This window comes from Aphelocoma coerulescens, chromosome 10, assembly GCF_041296385.1.
Source record: "Aphelocoma coerulescens isolate FSJ_1873_10779 chromosome 10, UR_Acoe_1.0, whole genome shotgun sequence".
Classification (NCBI taxonomy): domain Eukaryota; kingdom Metazoa; phylum Chordata; class Aves; order Passeriformes; family Corvidae; genus Aphelocoma; species Aphelocoma coerulescens.
Window position 1 is genome coordinate 3303238 of NC_091024.1, and position 15392 is coordinate 3318629.

The window sequence follows — 15392 nt, forward strand, 5'->3', positions numbered from 1 at the left end:
ATTCAGGCCACGGACTCTAAAATTCATTTTATGCTCTGAACAGTTGTGCCCATTAGGAAGATCTGCTCAGACAGCATTTTACGTTACTTGTACCGATGCTGAGCTGGTAACAAAATAGTGCTGTCAAAAGTCTGCAAGGAAGACATGATCAGTGATGTTCAGTGTCTAGCAGAAAGTGCATGGAAAATAGGAAGCTGAGCCTTAGGTCATCTGCTTAGGTGCATTTCATTGGAGAAAGAAATAGGTAAATGAACATGGATTGGATTAGTATTCATGTACTTCAGAAAGTGGTAAACGTTATTACAAGCAAAGAAAAATGTGAACTGTGACCCTGAACATGGAGACTTTCTTGCCCAGAAGTATGAGCTACAATGAGTCACAAGGCTGCTCTCTGTTGAGAAGGAGGCACCATGCTGGTATGACCTGGCTGGACAATATCCTGCATCTTGTCATGCCAGTTCATAGGAAATTGTTTATTTCCCAGCCTTCAGCATCCAGGAGGATTTGGCTAAGGTCTCTGAGAAAGTATATTATCATGCAGAATTCAAATTTCTGCAGCAAATAGAACCTGAATCAGTAAAAGTTAAAGGTATGGTATAAATCTATGAGTTCATTGGAGCTTTTGTTTTCTGGGGTGATAAATCTGTGGTTAAAATGGTAGGTTAAGAGAAAAGATTTTCTTTCCTTTGTAAAATGAATCTCTGTTTTTCTTAGAATTATGAAAATTCAGTTTGTGTTAACAGTCCTAGGGCTTTCAGCATATCTTGATAATGAAGACTGTTAAATCGTATTGTGATGAGTCAACCCATGCAGATTCATATCATGTACCTAGTATAAGTAGAAATTTTAAGTATGTATTTTAAAATAAAATAAAATTTTTTCTGTGATGTCTTAAAACATTGATCTGAGGAAAATGATGAATTTTGCTGGCTGTATTCCTTTAGGACCAGCAATGAAGTCATATGTCTAATCATTGCAGCTATTTGTCATATATTACAGTGAGTCAGAGATCCTGACTGTCTGCCCACTGAATGCAGATGTTGCCCTCCAGCAGCAGCTTCCATCTGCAATCCATTCAGCAAAAGTTCGTGGCACCTCTTTGTTCACGTGAGTTGCAGGAAAAAGAAGCTGTGCTCACCTGGGAAAGGCCAGAAGAGCAGCAGGAGCAGAAGTGCTCCCAGCTGCCCTTTAGGGAGGGGTATTATCAGGAGGCCAGGGCTGTGCATGGAATGGTCAGAGTAGGAGTCATTCCTGTCACCAGCACAGCTCCTGCTGTGGCAGAAAGGAAGGGATGGAGCCCTGTGGATGTCAGGGGAGCATTCCTGCTCCCCAGGGCACCAGCAGCTCCCCACCAGCCCCTCTCATGGGTGGGCAGTGCTGCAGCAGCCGCTCTGCTGAGGGTTGCCTTGTGCTGCACAGGGCTCTGCTTTAAAACATCCCACAGAAACTGCAGCAAAGAGGTGTCTTAAGAAAATCAGCCTCCAGAAGGAATGCCTCCATTTGTGCCTCCATAGCAGGAGTATTGCATTGCAGTTAATAGCCAAAGAATTTTTTGGGAGCTGAGTCTGCGCAAAATTTTAGGTGCGCTCTCCTCTCCAATGGTAAGAGATGTTTTGGAGAAAGCCAGGATGCACCACTTCTAGCAAATAGGAGACCTATGGGCTGCAAAGATCTGTCCCTGTAACCAGCCAGGCAATTTATCACCAAAGGGTGCATGTGAATCAAGCTGGCTTTATGTCCGCCCTTTATTCCTTTCTGTATTTATTCATTGAGCAAGTTCATTTCAAGTTTTTCTAGCTGTAGGAAGAAAGCAAAAACAATCCAGCAGTAATGAACAGACCATCCTGTAGATTCTGTTTGGGTAAAATATGAAGAATGACTCCCAGAAAGAAGTTCTTACCAGGTTATGTCAGGTCAACACTGAGTTTGTTGTACTTTAGTCAGATCAGTCAGAGTTGTGTAGCTCTGTATTTTTAGAGCTTATTTCACTTGTTTTTATTTACCCAACATTCACTTTTCTCAGGGCATTGGAAACATGAACTATTTCTATCAGCAATTTCATTGTTTGCAATGTAGCTGCTACAACACAGAGATCATTTCTGGCGAGTGCTGAGCTGCTCACAGCGGTCAGTGCATGACCTTCCCCGTTGACAGCTGTCAATCACTTATGGCTAAGGCCATTGCCTTGGGATGAACCCCACTTTGTGCCAGGGCTGGGGCTGGTTCCACAGGACAGAAAATACAGTTTTCAAATAAGAAAGGCAGATGTGAGGAGAAATGAGTGCTAGCAGCAGTGGTTCAGGGGATGTAAAATGGCTGCAGTTGCTGTGTGCATTTGAAGAGCCGCAGTCACACACGCTGTTGCTTACGGACTTTGCGTCAGCAGCTCTTTGGCAACGGACCCAGCTCTATCACAGTCAGTTCCAGGAACCCACAACTAGTTCTACCTCTGTCTTCTCAGACACTCTTCCCAATCTGTGCCTGCCTGGAAGGCTGTCACATGCCTAAGTCGTGTCTGCCAATCTGAAAATGTACTCGGGCTTTCCAACTAGGAAAGAAATTCCAAGGAAGAAGTAGAAAAAGGTGTGAGTGGATAAAGATGTGTTCGTGCAGTTACTATCCATGAGAGCTTTGGCTGTGTTTGTTTTGTTGTCAGCTTGCAGCATTAGAGGTATTTTTTAAAGCTCATTTAGTTCAGCAACAGTTGAGAGTTTCTGCTAATCCTTGCTGCAGCCTTGATTTCTGACACAATACTTAATCAGCATGTTACTTCTCAGTGCTACCTGCAGTCACAAAAAGTTTAAATGATTAATCAAGTTATTTGAACAGATTTCAACAGGATTAAGAATTAACTGGAGTTCACCAAAATTTTCTGGCTGAGATGCAGACCAAGGCTTTGATTCTACTCAGGACAGCGAGTTAATGTGTAACAAGACAGGTTATCTCATCTGGTCACTTCTTGTGACTTAGGCTTAAATGGTGCATAGACAGGTATTTTCAGTGCAGCAAAAGCCACAGATTTCTGGCAGAAAAGTGCTTTTCAGGCTCACCCCTTCAAATACTTCGATGACTATTCATTCACAAACTTCTTAAAAGAAAGAAGCATCTGAAAAGCAGTAACTGGCAATGCTGTGTTTGTCTCATTTGTTAAAATTCCCCTTGGGCTGGGACTGATAGCCTGAGGGTACACTGGCCTGGTAGATGGGGTTTTGCATCCCCCCAGATGCCAGTGAAGTTCAGCTCTGGATCTGAACCTCCCAGCTCAGGCCATTGCCCGGTGACATGGAGTACTCACTGTTTAATGCTGGCAGGTGGAGTGTACAAAAAAAAGTTAAAGGTTTGATTTGAAGTACAGTTCTGGTCAGATAAGTGACTGTAAAAGGTATCTTTTACTCAATTTACATGCTCCCTCCATGTTCTTCAGGCACTTCTGCTGATCCTACTGATTCAGGAAGAGTAGTTAGTACTGTCAGTAGTTACTATCAGTAACACTGGTGCAAAAGAGCTGGATTCCCTCCTGCTGTGTGCATTATCAGCAAAAGTCTTTGCTGTTTTGTAGTGCAGAGTTTGAATAATTGGATGATATACCACAGGGGAGAGTAAAGCAGCTTGAATTTTCCAACTGAAGTGAGATTTTTTTGGTCTCCAAATCAGAAAAAAAAAAAAAAAAGACTGGAGAGTATTGAAACTAAGCTGATCTGACCAGAATGATTGAGTCAATCTGAAACCCCTTCATGTCATTTTAAGAGCAGCTCTTAAAGGCCCACTTAAGCAAACACTGGTTCCTGGCATGCATTTTAGGCACTATGTTGCCATTTTTCCTGGACTCATGTTTCTTGCTTATTTAATGTTGCAGTGATGACTTCCAAGTTGATAAATAAAATCACAAATGAGGCACTCTCAGGGCTGAGCAGCAGAGCATTAAGGTCATAGAAGGAGTGGAGCATGCAATTCTAAAAGATTTTCCTGTGGGATGTGCTGATGATTCTTTAAAACTACTTATTGGGAGAATTATAAGCTGCAAAACAATAAGTCTGATCTTCGTGTGTGGTTTTAATTTTGAAAAAGAACAATCTAAAAATACCACCTTTGTGCTCAACAGCCCTTTTGGTTTTTTTAACATTTCAGTCCAGAGATGTCTTACATTTACCACTTACTGCATTGACAAAGATTATTTTCTTCTGGCTGCTTTCTCCAGTTACTTTTGAAGAGTCTATGTGTCTCCAAGGACCATTGGTTGGACTTTGTTTCCTATTTTGAATCTGTTATTCCTGCTTTTTAGTTTTTATTTCTGGGACAAGATGTGAAGAATATTTAAGTACATTGGAAGTGCTGGTACTTGCCTGGTGGGAATTCCCAAAGAACTGAACCTATGTAATCCTGTTAGAGTCTCCTCTGTATTTATGTGTTTAACTCCTTTAGAAGTAGTCTCATACCAACTGAAGAGTAGTTCATGTTGAAGTTTGATTAATGATTAATGATATAAAAGAGAAGCAGTTGTGATCAACAGCACTTGAGGTCATTGCCCTCCTTCCCACGAAGGGACAAGTGAGGGGGAAGGATCCTGGCTCAGTTCATGCATCCTGAACCGAACTGTGTTACTTGAACAGAGTCCAGTGTGGGAATCACCCACATGCCAAAAGTGTGTGCCATGTGACAGCATTTTTGCAGGGTTTTTCGAAGCAAAGCTGCATGCTGAACACACGCTTCATCCCAACATTTCCCTGAGTTCTGGAACCTTCCCTGGAGGGGCTGGGCGGGCAGCAGGGAATGCAGCAAAACGCTCTTGGGGAAATTGAATCCGTGTGTTTCTGTAGCACCCCTGGGCCCCTGTTACATGTGAAATTCGGGCACCTGTTACATTTGAAATTCTAAGAGAAGAGTTACGAATTTTTGCATTTCTCCCAGAGCTTTAAAGCTTTTTGGACTTTAAAAGAAGCAATTTTTAAACACTTCCATGTTTTGCAGAACCGCTGGAGGGATACAGAGGATACAGAAAAATAACAATCTGTCTCCCAGACTTTCATGACTAATCTGTTAGTTTACATTTAAAATAACAATAAAAAATGACTTGAAGACCAGCTTGGTGTTCCTAACTGTTAATGCAGCTTAGCATATGAACTTACTAAACCAGAACAAGACCCTCATGAAGAAGCAGCCTCATAATGGTAGCAGTATATCCCCCAGACAGTGGTAGATAAGAGAGATAACAGAGATAATTTTTCTTCTTCCTTAGGTATAATGCATTAATAAGTTTCTTTCTTATTTCTTCTAGGCACCGGTAACAGATGTGCAGTTTGGCCCTATGAGACTTCATCAAGATCAACTTCAGGTAACACAGCAGTCCAAACTGAAGTCTTGATTTCTAAAATATCACAGATGTTAGCTTAAAGTTTATGACTGGAATTTTTCGGATTACAAAGATCTTCACAGAGTATTTTGCTCCAGAGATAATGTGCACATAACAGATTTTTTATCATGACATTCTATGTAATATCCTAAAATCTCTGCCTGTTCTCTCCAGCCATCTCTCAGCTCATAGAGCTGTCTGTTCTTTCTGCTAGTTGCCTTGTAATCAATTTAGTTTGTGCCTCATTTTTTTATTTTACTGGTAGTCAAATTCTTAATCAAAATCTCATCAAACTGGTACTAAGACAACCAAACTTGCAATATCATTACAAAAGATATGAAGTGAGCTTGGCAAAAATGATTTTTTTGCTATTCGTTACTGACTGACAATAATTAATCCTCTTTTATCCCTTTATTAATAAAGGGCTAATGCCATTTTCCCCCTCATTTTGCCTGGGATGAACGTGAGGTTTGGAGATATATGACTCCTGTGGACTTCCTTTGGAAATCCTCCCATATCCCAAGGCATACTGAACCATTAATCATCCAAGTTGTTCCTCAGTCAGTAATTGCAAAATTCCTCAGTAGAGGCAATCTGGACCTAATAATTTGAAAATGTCTGTCTTAAGAACTGCAGTTCAACGTCTTCCTGAGCTATTGTCAGAACAGCGATATCATCAAAAATCAGATCTTAGGACATCCTCATTCAGCTGTTCTCCAAGTAAAATCAGACTAGTCGTTGAGTATTTCTGCCCCCTGTATTGTTATTAATGCTTGTACCACTTTTGTCCAGTCGTAGACCACTCTGAAATGCTCCTGATTTATCCTGGTAATATAGCTGGCAGGTGTGAGGGAAGAAGGTAGGCAACATCACATTTTTGCCAGAGTCAGTTACACAACTCAGATCTGCTGACTTTCTGTGCTGTTGCTGAAACCCTTTCTTGCCCTCTTAAGGGGTGTTATTGATTAACTTCACTAAATTTAGCCCAAACTATGACATGTTTTTGCAAACAGTTTTGCAGGTTGCTATAAAAGGAACCTGAACTGAATGTGTGCAAAGTTCTTCATTCTTACAAAAATATGCAGTACATGGAAATGTTAAGATTTACTGGTAGACATTTCACCAGCCTGGTCCAAAGTGTAACAGCACTGGAGTTCCTAAAATCATGCAGAAGATAAACAGCAGTGGGATGTGATGTGAGTTACACGTGCTTCACTTTGCCTGACCAAAGCATATATCTGAGTGTGGTTTGATTAAACTACTGAAAGATTGGTGTCTTGGGACAATAGGCCAAATGCTGGCTTAGTTATCCATTTTTCCCAAAAGGCTCCATGTGTTGAGTCATCCCCAAAATCGACACAACATAGATCTGTTGTCTGCCATGCTGCATTCTTTGGGGCAAAAGAAGTTTTCCTCTGCAAAACATTACCCTGACGCAAAGCACAATCACATCAGTGAGAGGCTTCCTTAGCAGACTTTCATCTTCTGTACTGTATTAAATCCTGGAATTGGAAATACATTTTAAGGGAATTGGGCCTTATCATACTTTAGTCTGTAGGCATTGTGTTGATTTTAAAAAGGCTCAGAGAGATTAGTTACTGGCAATTACATGGCAAGTTAGGACAGAGCAAATACTGGCTCATAGGTCTGACCTCCGTTCTGGGTTTCAGCTATGATAATCTCCTTCTGTGATATAAATCCCATGGCAGGCTTTGTGTAGGAGTCACATGGGGACACCCTCCATATACAGAGGTACTGCTTATGATTTCAGTCTGGCATGAGTTCCTTTTGACCAGCCTGTCTGGAATATCCAGAGACCCCACAGAGTGGACAGATCCAGTGCTTTGGGGAATTAGGATGAGATGGAAAGGAAAGCCCATTTCTCATCATGCCATTGGAGCAGCATTAAATACTGATTCACACGAGATGAACCATGGCTTTTTTGTTTGTTTGTTTGTTTGTTTTCCCTCTTCTGGAATATGATCCCGGAAAGAAAAATAAACCCCAAGAAAAATGTTGCATGTGAGACAGTTTCAGTGAAGTGGACTCACTGTTGGTTCATGCACAGTCTGAAACACAGGCATCTTGTCTCAGCTGGTTGCCTAAGCTCTCTTTGTAGATAATGACAAGAGAGACAGTTCCAAAACTTGTTCTTCCCGTGTGGATATGCATGGCTCTGGCAGACTGTTTCACCCACTTGAAATACCTCTGTATATGGACAGCTATAAAAAAAAGCAGTGGTCTGTAGAAAGCAATTCTGTTAAAAACAGTGGATTAAGCCTCAAAAGTGGCTTTAAAAAACAAGGAGAGGGAGAAGTCATAGAATCTACTGTAAGATTTGTTGTTGATAATCCACTGCCTGTCTTTGCCTCAGGTACTTTTAGTGTTTGCTGAGGAGGATGACCAGAGTAATGGGTTCCGCTGGGCGTGTGACAAGGCTGGATTTCGATGTAATATTGCCAGGACACCTCAGTCTGCACTAGAATGTTTTCTAGATAAACACCATGACATTATCATTATTGACCATAGACATTCCAGATACTTTGATGCAGAAGCGTTATGCAGGTAAGCACTGTTCCAGTGTAATTAATGCTTAACAATACAGTTAACACGTCATCAAAGCTTTTTTTTGCTTTTATATGGCTTCTTATAAACGCTATCCATCATTGATTTTTTTTGGCTTTGGACAGATGTGCACTGGCAGCATCAAATAATGTTACCTCAGTGCTTTACATGTGATGGCAGCAGCAGCATTTTTGGTTGTGTGCTAGGGTCTCTGAAGCTTGATCTGGCTTGGAGCCACAGTGTACAAATTTGTTGCCATGATGAACTGTTGGGTATTTTTCTGGTTTTCTTTTGTTGTTTGGTTGTTTGTTTATTTTTTTTCAAATACCTGGTTCCTTGTTTTCACACTAAATCAGCTGTAAAGATAGCATGTGCCACCAAGCACTTTAATTCATTCATTCTCTTCGTTTATGTTCTAATTATTTTGCAATGTCACTTGCTGTTGAATGACTCCCAGTGAAAACAGTCAGCGTTTGCAAGTGTGCACGTTTCCATATCTACAACATTTGAAAATATGTTATGAAGGGCAAAATTGCAAACAGATTCCAAAAATAATTTTAGAAACCGCTGTAAAGTATGAAAAAAGGAGAAAAGGATTTGCCTTTGTGAGTCTCTCCACAGAGACAGGACAGGCAGCAGTGCCTTGCTCCAGTGACTTTGCAGTGAAATTGCCCTTGGGAATGTGTCTAGACTGAATTAGTCTGTGGGGTGGGGTGGCAGGGTCAGAGTGTGTGCCCTGGGGGACTGTGGTGGGGCAAAGGCTCTTGCTGAACTGAAGGAAGTAGATAAGATCTTTGTCAGGCCAAGACTAGGTAGCAGCGCTGTTCCCCTTGTTCCATTTTTAACAATCTGTCCCAGAATTCAGTAAAATGCACCTGAAATGAGTGAGGCCAAGCCCTTCAAACAAGTTCAAGCTGTTTCAGAGAGGATATTTTTTGCCATTCCCCCACTGAGATTATCTGAGTTGTAGATTAATCTGTGTTCATGGAGTTTCAGGCATAATTTATTCTCTTTTCTTAGCAGCAGGCTTGGGATTTGACTTTTGGTTTGTTGTTAAACTATTTAAAAGAGATATTTTAAGCAAACAACTGTGTGAAGATTTTGTAAAGTCATGTTTTCTGAAATGTGAACTTAAAAAAAATTTAAATGGTTTGCTTTTTATTTAAAGGTCTATCAGAACAACGAAAGCCTCCGAAAATACAGTTATTATTTGTGTAGTACAAAGGTAAATACTCATATCTTTACTTTCACGTGTGAGCAAAACCGTAAATCTTATCATGGTAAAAGTAAACACTACATTAAAAAACCTGAATTAGAACTTCTTACTGTGCTAATAATATGTGCTGTACCACAGTTTTTACTATTCTTGACCATAGGATTGGGACAGAAATGGTTTAATTGTTTAATTGGTTAATTTCTATTTTTTACTAAAGAGTCTCACTTTGGGTTTTGTTTTGGCTTCCTCCTCCCGCTCCCCCCATCACTGCAGGCTTTCAGAGTATATTTCAAACAAATTGTGTAAAATCCTGTACAAAACTGTCCCACAGATCTGTGTTTTGAACCTTTCTTGATCTGCCTTTCAATACGATTAATCTCAGCAAAAAACGGAGATCTGCTGAGTATGAGAAACGATACAGAACAATTTGATCAGTACAAAGTATCATCTGACCACAGAAGTTTTAAAAGCAAACGAGGTTATGACAGCTCAGTAAAGAACTACATATGCTGTTCCCCTCCTCCTCCTTTGAAAATATTACTAATGTGTCATAAAATAATGTAAAACTAAAAATTTTTTTAAAAAAATTACGGTATATTTAATGAAATTAAATAACTGAAAGGTATTTTCCTCAAAGTATAATTTGGGGATGGCTGTTTCTCAGAAAACATTAATTCTGAGGTGTTGAAATTTCCCATTAAAAATATACCACCATCTCTACCAAAGAAAAGACCCTAATTAAACGTTTCAAGATCCAAAACTTCATGCATAAATAAAAGCCACTGTGCCATCTGCTAAACATGACCAGCTTCAATCTGCTTATTGACAGAAACTTCACATAATAGCCTTTCTTCCAGATTCCAGCCAGACATTCACATACGTTGAAGTGTCTTTTAACAGTTCGTGTGGCCAGATTATTCAGATACTTCATTTTGGAATGTGTCTCCAACGTGACTTACTAGGAGGCAGTGGGTAGGCAGCACTAGGAAGTCCATCCTCATTCAGGCACCTTGAGTTGCCCATCTGAGATTTGGCACATTGAGATAACAAGTAATTTCTTAGAACTTTGGCTGTGTAGACTTTCGAGTACATTTCTGACTAATGACAGCATAAACAACAAGGATCCAGTACAGAAAAAGTAGGAATAGTCCAACGACCTAACTCGTTAATTGGTTTCCTTGAAGCATTAGGGGTTTTTTGATGTAAGCAGCTCATTACATGCATGAAGGAGAAGAACATTTTGGTTTATCCATACCAAAGATGAAAGTTTATAAAAAATACAAAAAATATGTTTTATTCTTAGATCCTGTAAGGATCTGGCAGTATTGGCCTTGGTGTGACATCTGGGGTACAAGGAGATCAACGGATTGTGAAATTTGGTCTGAGTTGATTACAGAAATAATCTCTGACTTATCCTCCTTGTTTCAAAGGCACACTGATCGTGAAGAGTCATCAATATTGCCCCTGATCTCTGCTGGCTTCACAAGGGTATGTGCTATGCTCAGTGGGCTTGCTCTGACATTTCCAAATTGTCATGCAAGAAACTCTCCAGAATTTTGGCTGTCAGTCACCATTTGTGTCAGTGATGCCACCTGTAGATCTTTTTGGTGCTGCTCATTCTTCTGTGTTCCAATTCTGAACATCGACATGACACTCTTGGGACCATAAGAAGTGGGTCTGAGGCTTTTCTACTTCATACATTTATTTCAGGTTAAATATGTGATCCTTTCCTTGCGAAGTTGACATTGACAGAATTGATTAGTGGCTGTGGCAGAGCCAGAGAGCAGCTTGCAATGAACAACAGAATGTGCTGTGGGAACTTTCTTCTATCAAATGCCAATTCCCATCTGTAAACAGGCTTCAGATGCTGTCAAGTGCCATTAGCTATTGTTTGGAGGCACCTGAAAAGTATGGCATTGAATCTGTTCCTTGGCAACTATTCCAGCTAAGCAGAAAAGGTGTTTATTAGAGTGTTAGTTAAGTGGGTTCCTTATTGCCTTCAGCTGACAATGGAACAAGAATGGGCCTGATTTAGAGTGCAATTCAGAATATTTGGTTGTGCTCACCAGATTTTTGCTGTCCCATCACATTCCATTTGCACCCGTCTGCTTATTTCTAGTAAGGTCCCAATCCAGGAAATGCTGCAGCCTGAAGATAATGGCATTTATATGAACAGAGTCATTCCAGTGGGTACATGAGTAATTCAGCACAGGCTCTGAATTATTTATGGATCAGAGCCTTGGAGATGGGGCTAATGGCAAAGCATAGAAAATTTTGTTTAGCAGCTTTGATTGTGGTGACTTACCTGTGATAATCAATCCTCCCTCCCAACCTATCCATGGCCGTGGCAGTTCAGTGTGAACAAAGATTTAGGATTCAGGCTCATACCTGGTAAATGTGAAATGGTTTTTAAAAAGTGAAAGATATTGAGAGCATTGCTCTAAAAGCCCCAAAGTCAATAAAGGTATATTTGACAGGAGATTTTGCTTTCATCTATATAGACAGTTTGGGGTATTGGCAATTGGAAACTCATCATAATTTCAAATTTTAATTACTTGAGACCCGAAAATTTTTTCACTGTTATTTTAAATAAGTAGCATGAAAGCTAAAGTTAGATTTTTTAAAAATACATTGATCCTGCTACCAATCACAGAGAATAAACAGGTTGGGTGAACGTCATTGCCATGAGGATCTGTCACCTTTTCACAATGCAGTAACCTGAAAAGCTAGTACCAAAAAATAATCTTCTCCCATTGCTCATGTCCCAGCATGTTCATTTTTGGCATATCTACTCCTTTTCTGGTTCTTTAGCAAGCAAAAGAAAACAGAGCTTCAAATCCTTGCAGACAGGAATGTTTATTAATGAAATATTTCTAACCTTTTATTTGCAGAGATATATAGAAAATTCTAGTAGAATGGCCTGTTACAATGAGTTGATTCAGCTGGAATTTGGACAGGTGCAGGCACAATTCAAACTAAGGTAATTTTACCAAAAATCTTATCAACAAAAAAGTTCCAATTCAGCCACATCCTTAATAGAGTATTTATTTTAATTTGCAGTAGTTAATTATAGAATGTCAGTTCCCTGAAGAAAAGACATTAATTGTTAAACTACAGCATTATTCAGTATGGAGTTGTAATGCTTTATTATCATATATAAGAAGAATCAAGTGGATAAAAATTTTTGGATGCCTTTTTCTTTTTTCTCCAGGGCATGTAATTCATTATTTACAGCATTAGAGAAGAGTCAAGAAGCCATTGAGATCACAAGTGAAGACCATGTAATACAGGTTTGTTCCAGTCATAAGTACAGAAAATTGCTCTGTATTTTATTTCTCTATGATTACACTTACTCTTTCTTACAGCACAAGAATCTAATCTAACTTAATGGTTCTAAAAGATTGAAGTGGGTTTAGCTGTAGAGTAGAATTTTCTCAGAATTTAAAGTGTCTTGCATAAATCAAATAAATTTTAAGGAGATTGTTGTTTCTGAATGAATAAGGATTTACTCTCTTGTTTTTATTTTTTGTTTTGATTCTTTATCTCTATTATTCATTCTTCCTCTATATCAAGAATGAATGCAGCCACTGGCTTATATGCGTTATTTTCCAAAAATATTGTATGTTAATTTGATGCTCCTTAAAATCTAATGGATGTTCTATTTAAATAATTTTACTTTTTCTTTTCTAAAATCTGGTACTGTTGGATGTATCAGAATTTTTGGGCCAACTGTTTTTGAATGTAATCCTCTCTTAGAAATTTTTTTAAAACAGGGAAAAGAAATTGTGCTTAGGTTTGCAGTTCTGAAAACCATCATCTTTTCAAAGGAGTTAGTTCCATCCCTAGCTATGAGGCAGTGAGGAGTGATTTTATTATCAGTAAAGAGCTTGCATCTAAGCCTCTGGGAATTATAACATGCATACAAATTGTACCTTCTTGACCCAAATCTTGACAGTGGCAACTTCACTGAAGGATGTGCCTGCTCCATCCCTTTTACAAAAACAACAGAACACATCCTGAAGTTGTTTTAAATATGCTTTTTTCAGACCCAATTTTGTCCCTCTGCTGACAGCCCCAGAGTATGAGAGAACTGACACAAAAACTGCAGTGAGATGCAACATTCACTCTAGGGAGAAACTGCTTTATTAAATTCCACTTCTGCTCTGCTTGGCTGGGCTTTGCCTGGACAGGGGAATAGTGATGGTTGGCCCTTAAGCATGATAAGATGATGGATTTGACAAGAGATATGGCTAATATTCCTATGGTATCCCACCATCCAGTTTGTGATTTGTAGGAACACTGAGGTAGGTTTGAGGTTTATTGGTTTGGGAACTGACAGAGCCCATTTTTCAGGAATTTATATTGTCTGTCTAAACTCTGTGGATATGTGATACTCTGCTGCTTGCATAATTTCCCTCTCTTTGCTGACATGCACACACTCTGCTCAACTATTCTAGCATGGAAATTTCCTGGTTTGCTTCACAAAGAAAAAAATGTGAATATCTCTCTCAGGAATAGAACATGCAGACATTTATTTCGGGCTGGGAAAGAGATCTCCTGGTTAAACAAACAAAAAAGGGGATTCTGTTGTGCTTTAAGTATAATATTGAATGGGTATTTGTTTGTTTTTATTTCAGTATGTCAATCCTGCTTTTGAAACGATGATGGGCTATCAGATAGGTGAACTAATAGAAAAGGAATTAACAGAAGTGCCTATAAATGAAAAAAAAGCTGATTTCCTAGATACTATTAATTCCTGCATAAAGATAGGAAAGGTGAGTAATGGCATTGTATCACTTTTATTTGCTACCTGTAAAGGTTGTTGTGGTCCAGCAGTGACACACATTGTGACTTGCAGCTTCACAGACACGTAGCATTTGCAACTTACTTAAAACAAGAACAGGAAGTAAAAAAAGGTTCATTTTTTTCAGGGCTTCTTTCTCTCTTCTTGCTTGGTAGAGGTACTTGTTTTGCAAAAATAAGTGACTTTCTGCATTTCTTTATAATTTATGCTGTTTGTAGCAAATGGTGTGGGAGTACCGAAGAAAAATGAGATGGATGCACATGTTATCTGGTGCCATGTAAATGAGAAAAGTACCATATTGAAGTATTTCACCATGAAATGTGGAAGCTGATTTGCAAGTTCAGACTGTAAAAATACCAAGGAGGCATTTGCAATATCACTTGAAAGTGATAGGCAGTGTCAGCTGCCAGCTGCCAATCTGTTTAATTCCCTAATGGCATGGGAGCTGTCTAATGGATTTCCATTAGAAATGTTCATTGCACCGAGATGAGCTGGTTTCTGATGTCACTGAATGTGACACAGTGCCTTGTAGGAAGAGATCGTGGAGGTTGCACAGAGAGCTTTGGGAAGGGCTGTGTTTGATGGTGTGCCAAGGCCCAGGCTGGGGGTCAGGAGAGCTGGTTGGGTCATTGGGACTCTGCGTGGGAAGCAGCATGACATGGCACAGAGCAGGGAGATGCCAAAGGGAATCATGGCACAGGGGGATGCACAAGGACAGATGCAAAGCTGTGGTGAGTCGTGCTCTGTAGGTCAGGGTGCTGACACAGTGACAAAAGCTGGGTGCAGATTCCAGGCGCATTTCGAGGAGAATGTGTCGCTCGTTTCCACGTGTGTTGGCCTGTTGGAAGAGATCCCAGCCACAGACAATAGTTTGGATTATGGTGCTTCACACCTCTGTTGCCTGACTGAAGTAATTTCAGTAAATGTGTGCAATACAGAACTCATGTTAGGAGGGAGTATTTATTAAGTTCTAATTCAAATACATTAGATATGTCAGGCCTTAAATCCACACCATCAAGATATGAAGTGATAAATTTTCAAATATTTTAGTGGGCTGATAGAAATTTCATTAGTAACAGAAATATATTTTACTCTGTGAACGATAGAAATCTAAACCTAATTCAACTCCTTCCTTGTACTAATTTTACTCCTGACTGTGTGAGTTGAACAGTGAGGGCTAATGAAATACTACCTACTTAAACCTCTCTGTCTGGGACAGCTTAAGCTGTTTGCAGGTGCTTTGTGTTTCCCCTTGAAACATTTCGTATATGTAATCTATACAACCTTACATTTATATATCAATATAAAAATGAATTGCCAATTAAATTATTACAGGAAGCATTTGCAAGTAGATGTTAACTGTGAGGAACAACCTTTGAAATTCTTGAAGTTTTGAGATCATTTGTGTCAAGATGCTACAGCATTTTCAGAGGTGCCTGAGTTACCTGGATCATTCT

At 39.5% G+C, this 15392-nt stretch overlaps 1 protein-coding gene across 5 annotated transcripts in view; it reads left to right on the top strand.

The window, feature by feature from the left end:
* Positions 1–15392, top strand: part of PDE8A (phosphodiesterase 8A) — a 141949-nt gene that overhangs the window by 104062 nt on the left and 22495 nt on the right. For all 5 annotated transcript variants that reach the window (XM_069025626.1, XM_069025628.1, XM_069025625.1 and 2 more), the window contains 7 exons: positions 5276–5332; positions 7725–7915; positions 9084–9140; positions 10562–10619; positions 12023–12111; positions 12343–12421; positions 13769–13906. In XM_069025626.1, the coding sequence (XP_068881727.1) occupies positions 5276–5332; positions 7725–7915; positions 9084–9140; positions 10562–10619; positions 12023–12111; positions 12343–12421; positions 13769–13906 (669 nt within the window). The remainder of the gene's footprint in view (positions 1–5275; positions 5333–7724; positions 7916–9083; positions 9141–10561; positions 10620–12022; positions 12112–12342; positions 12422–13768; positions 13907–15392) is intronic.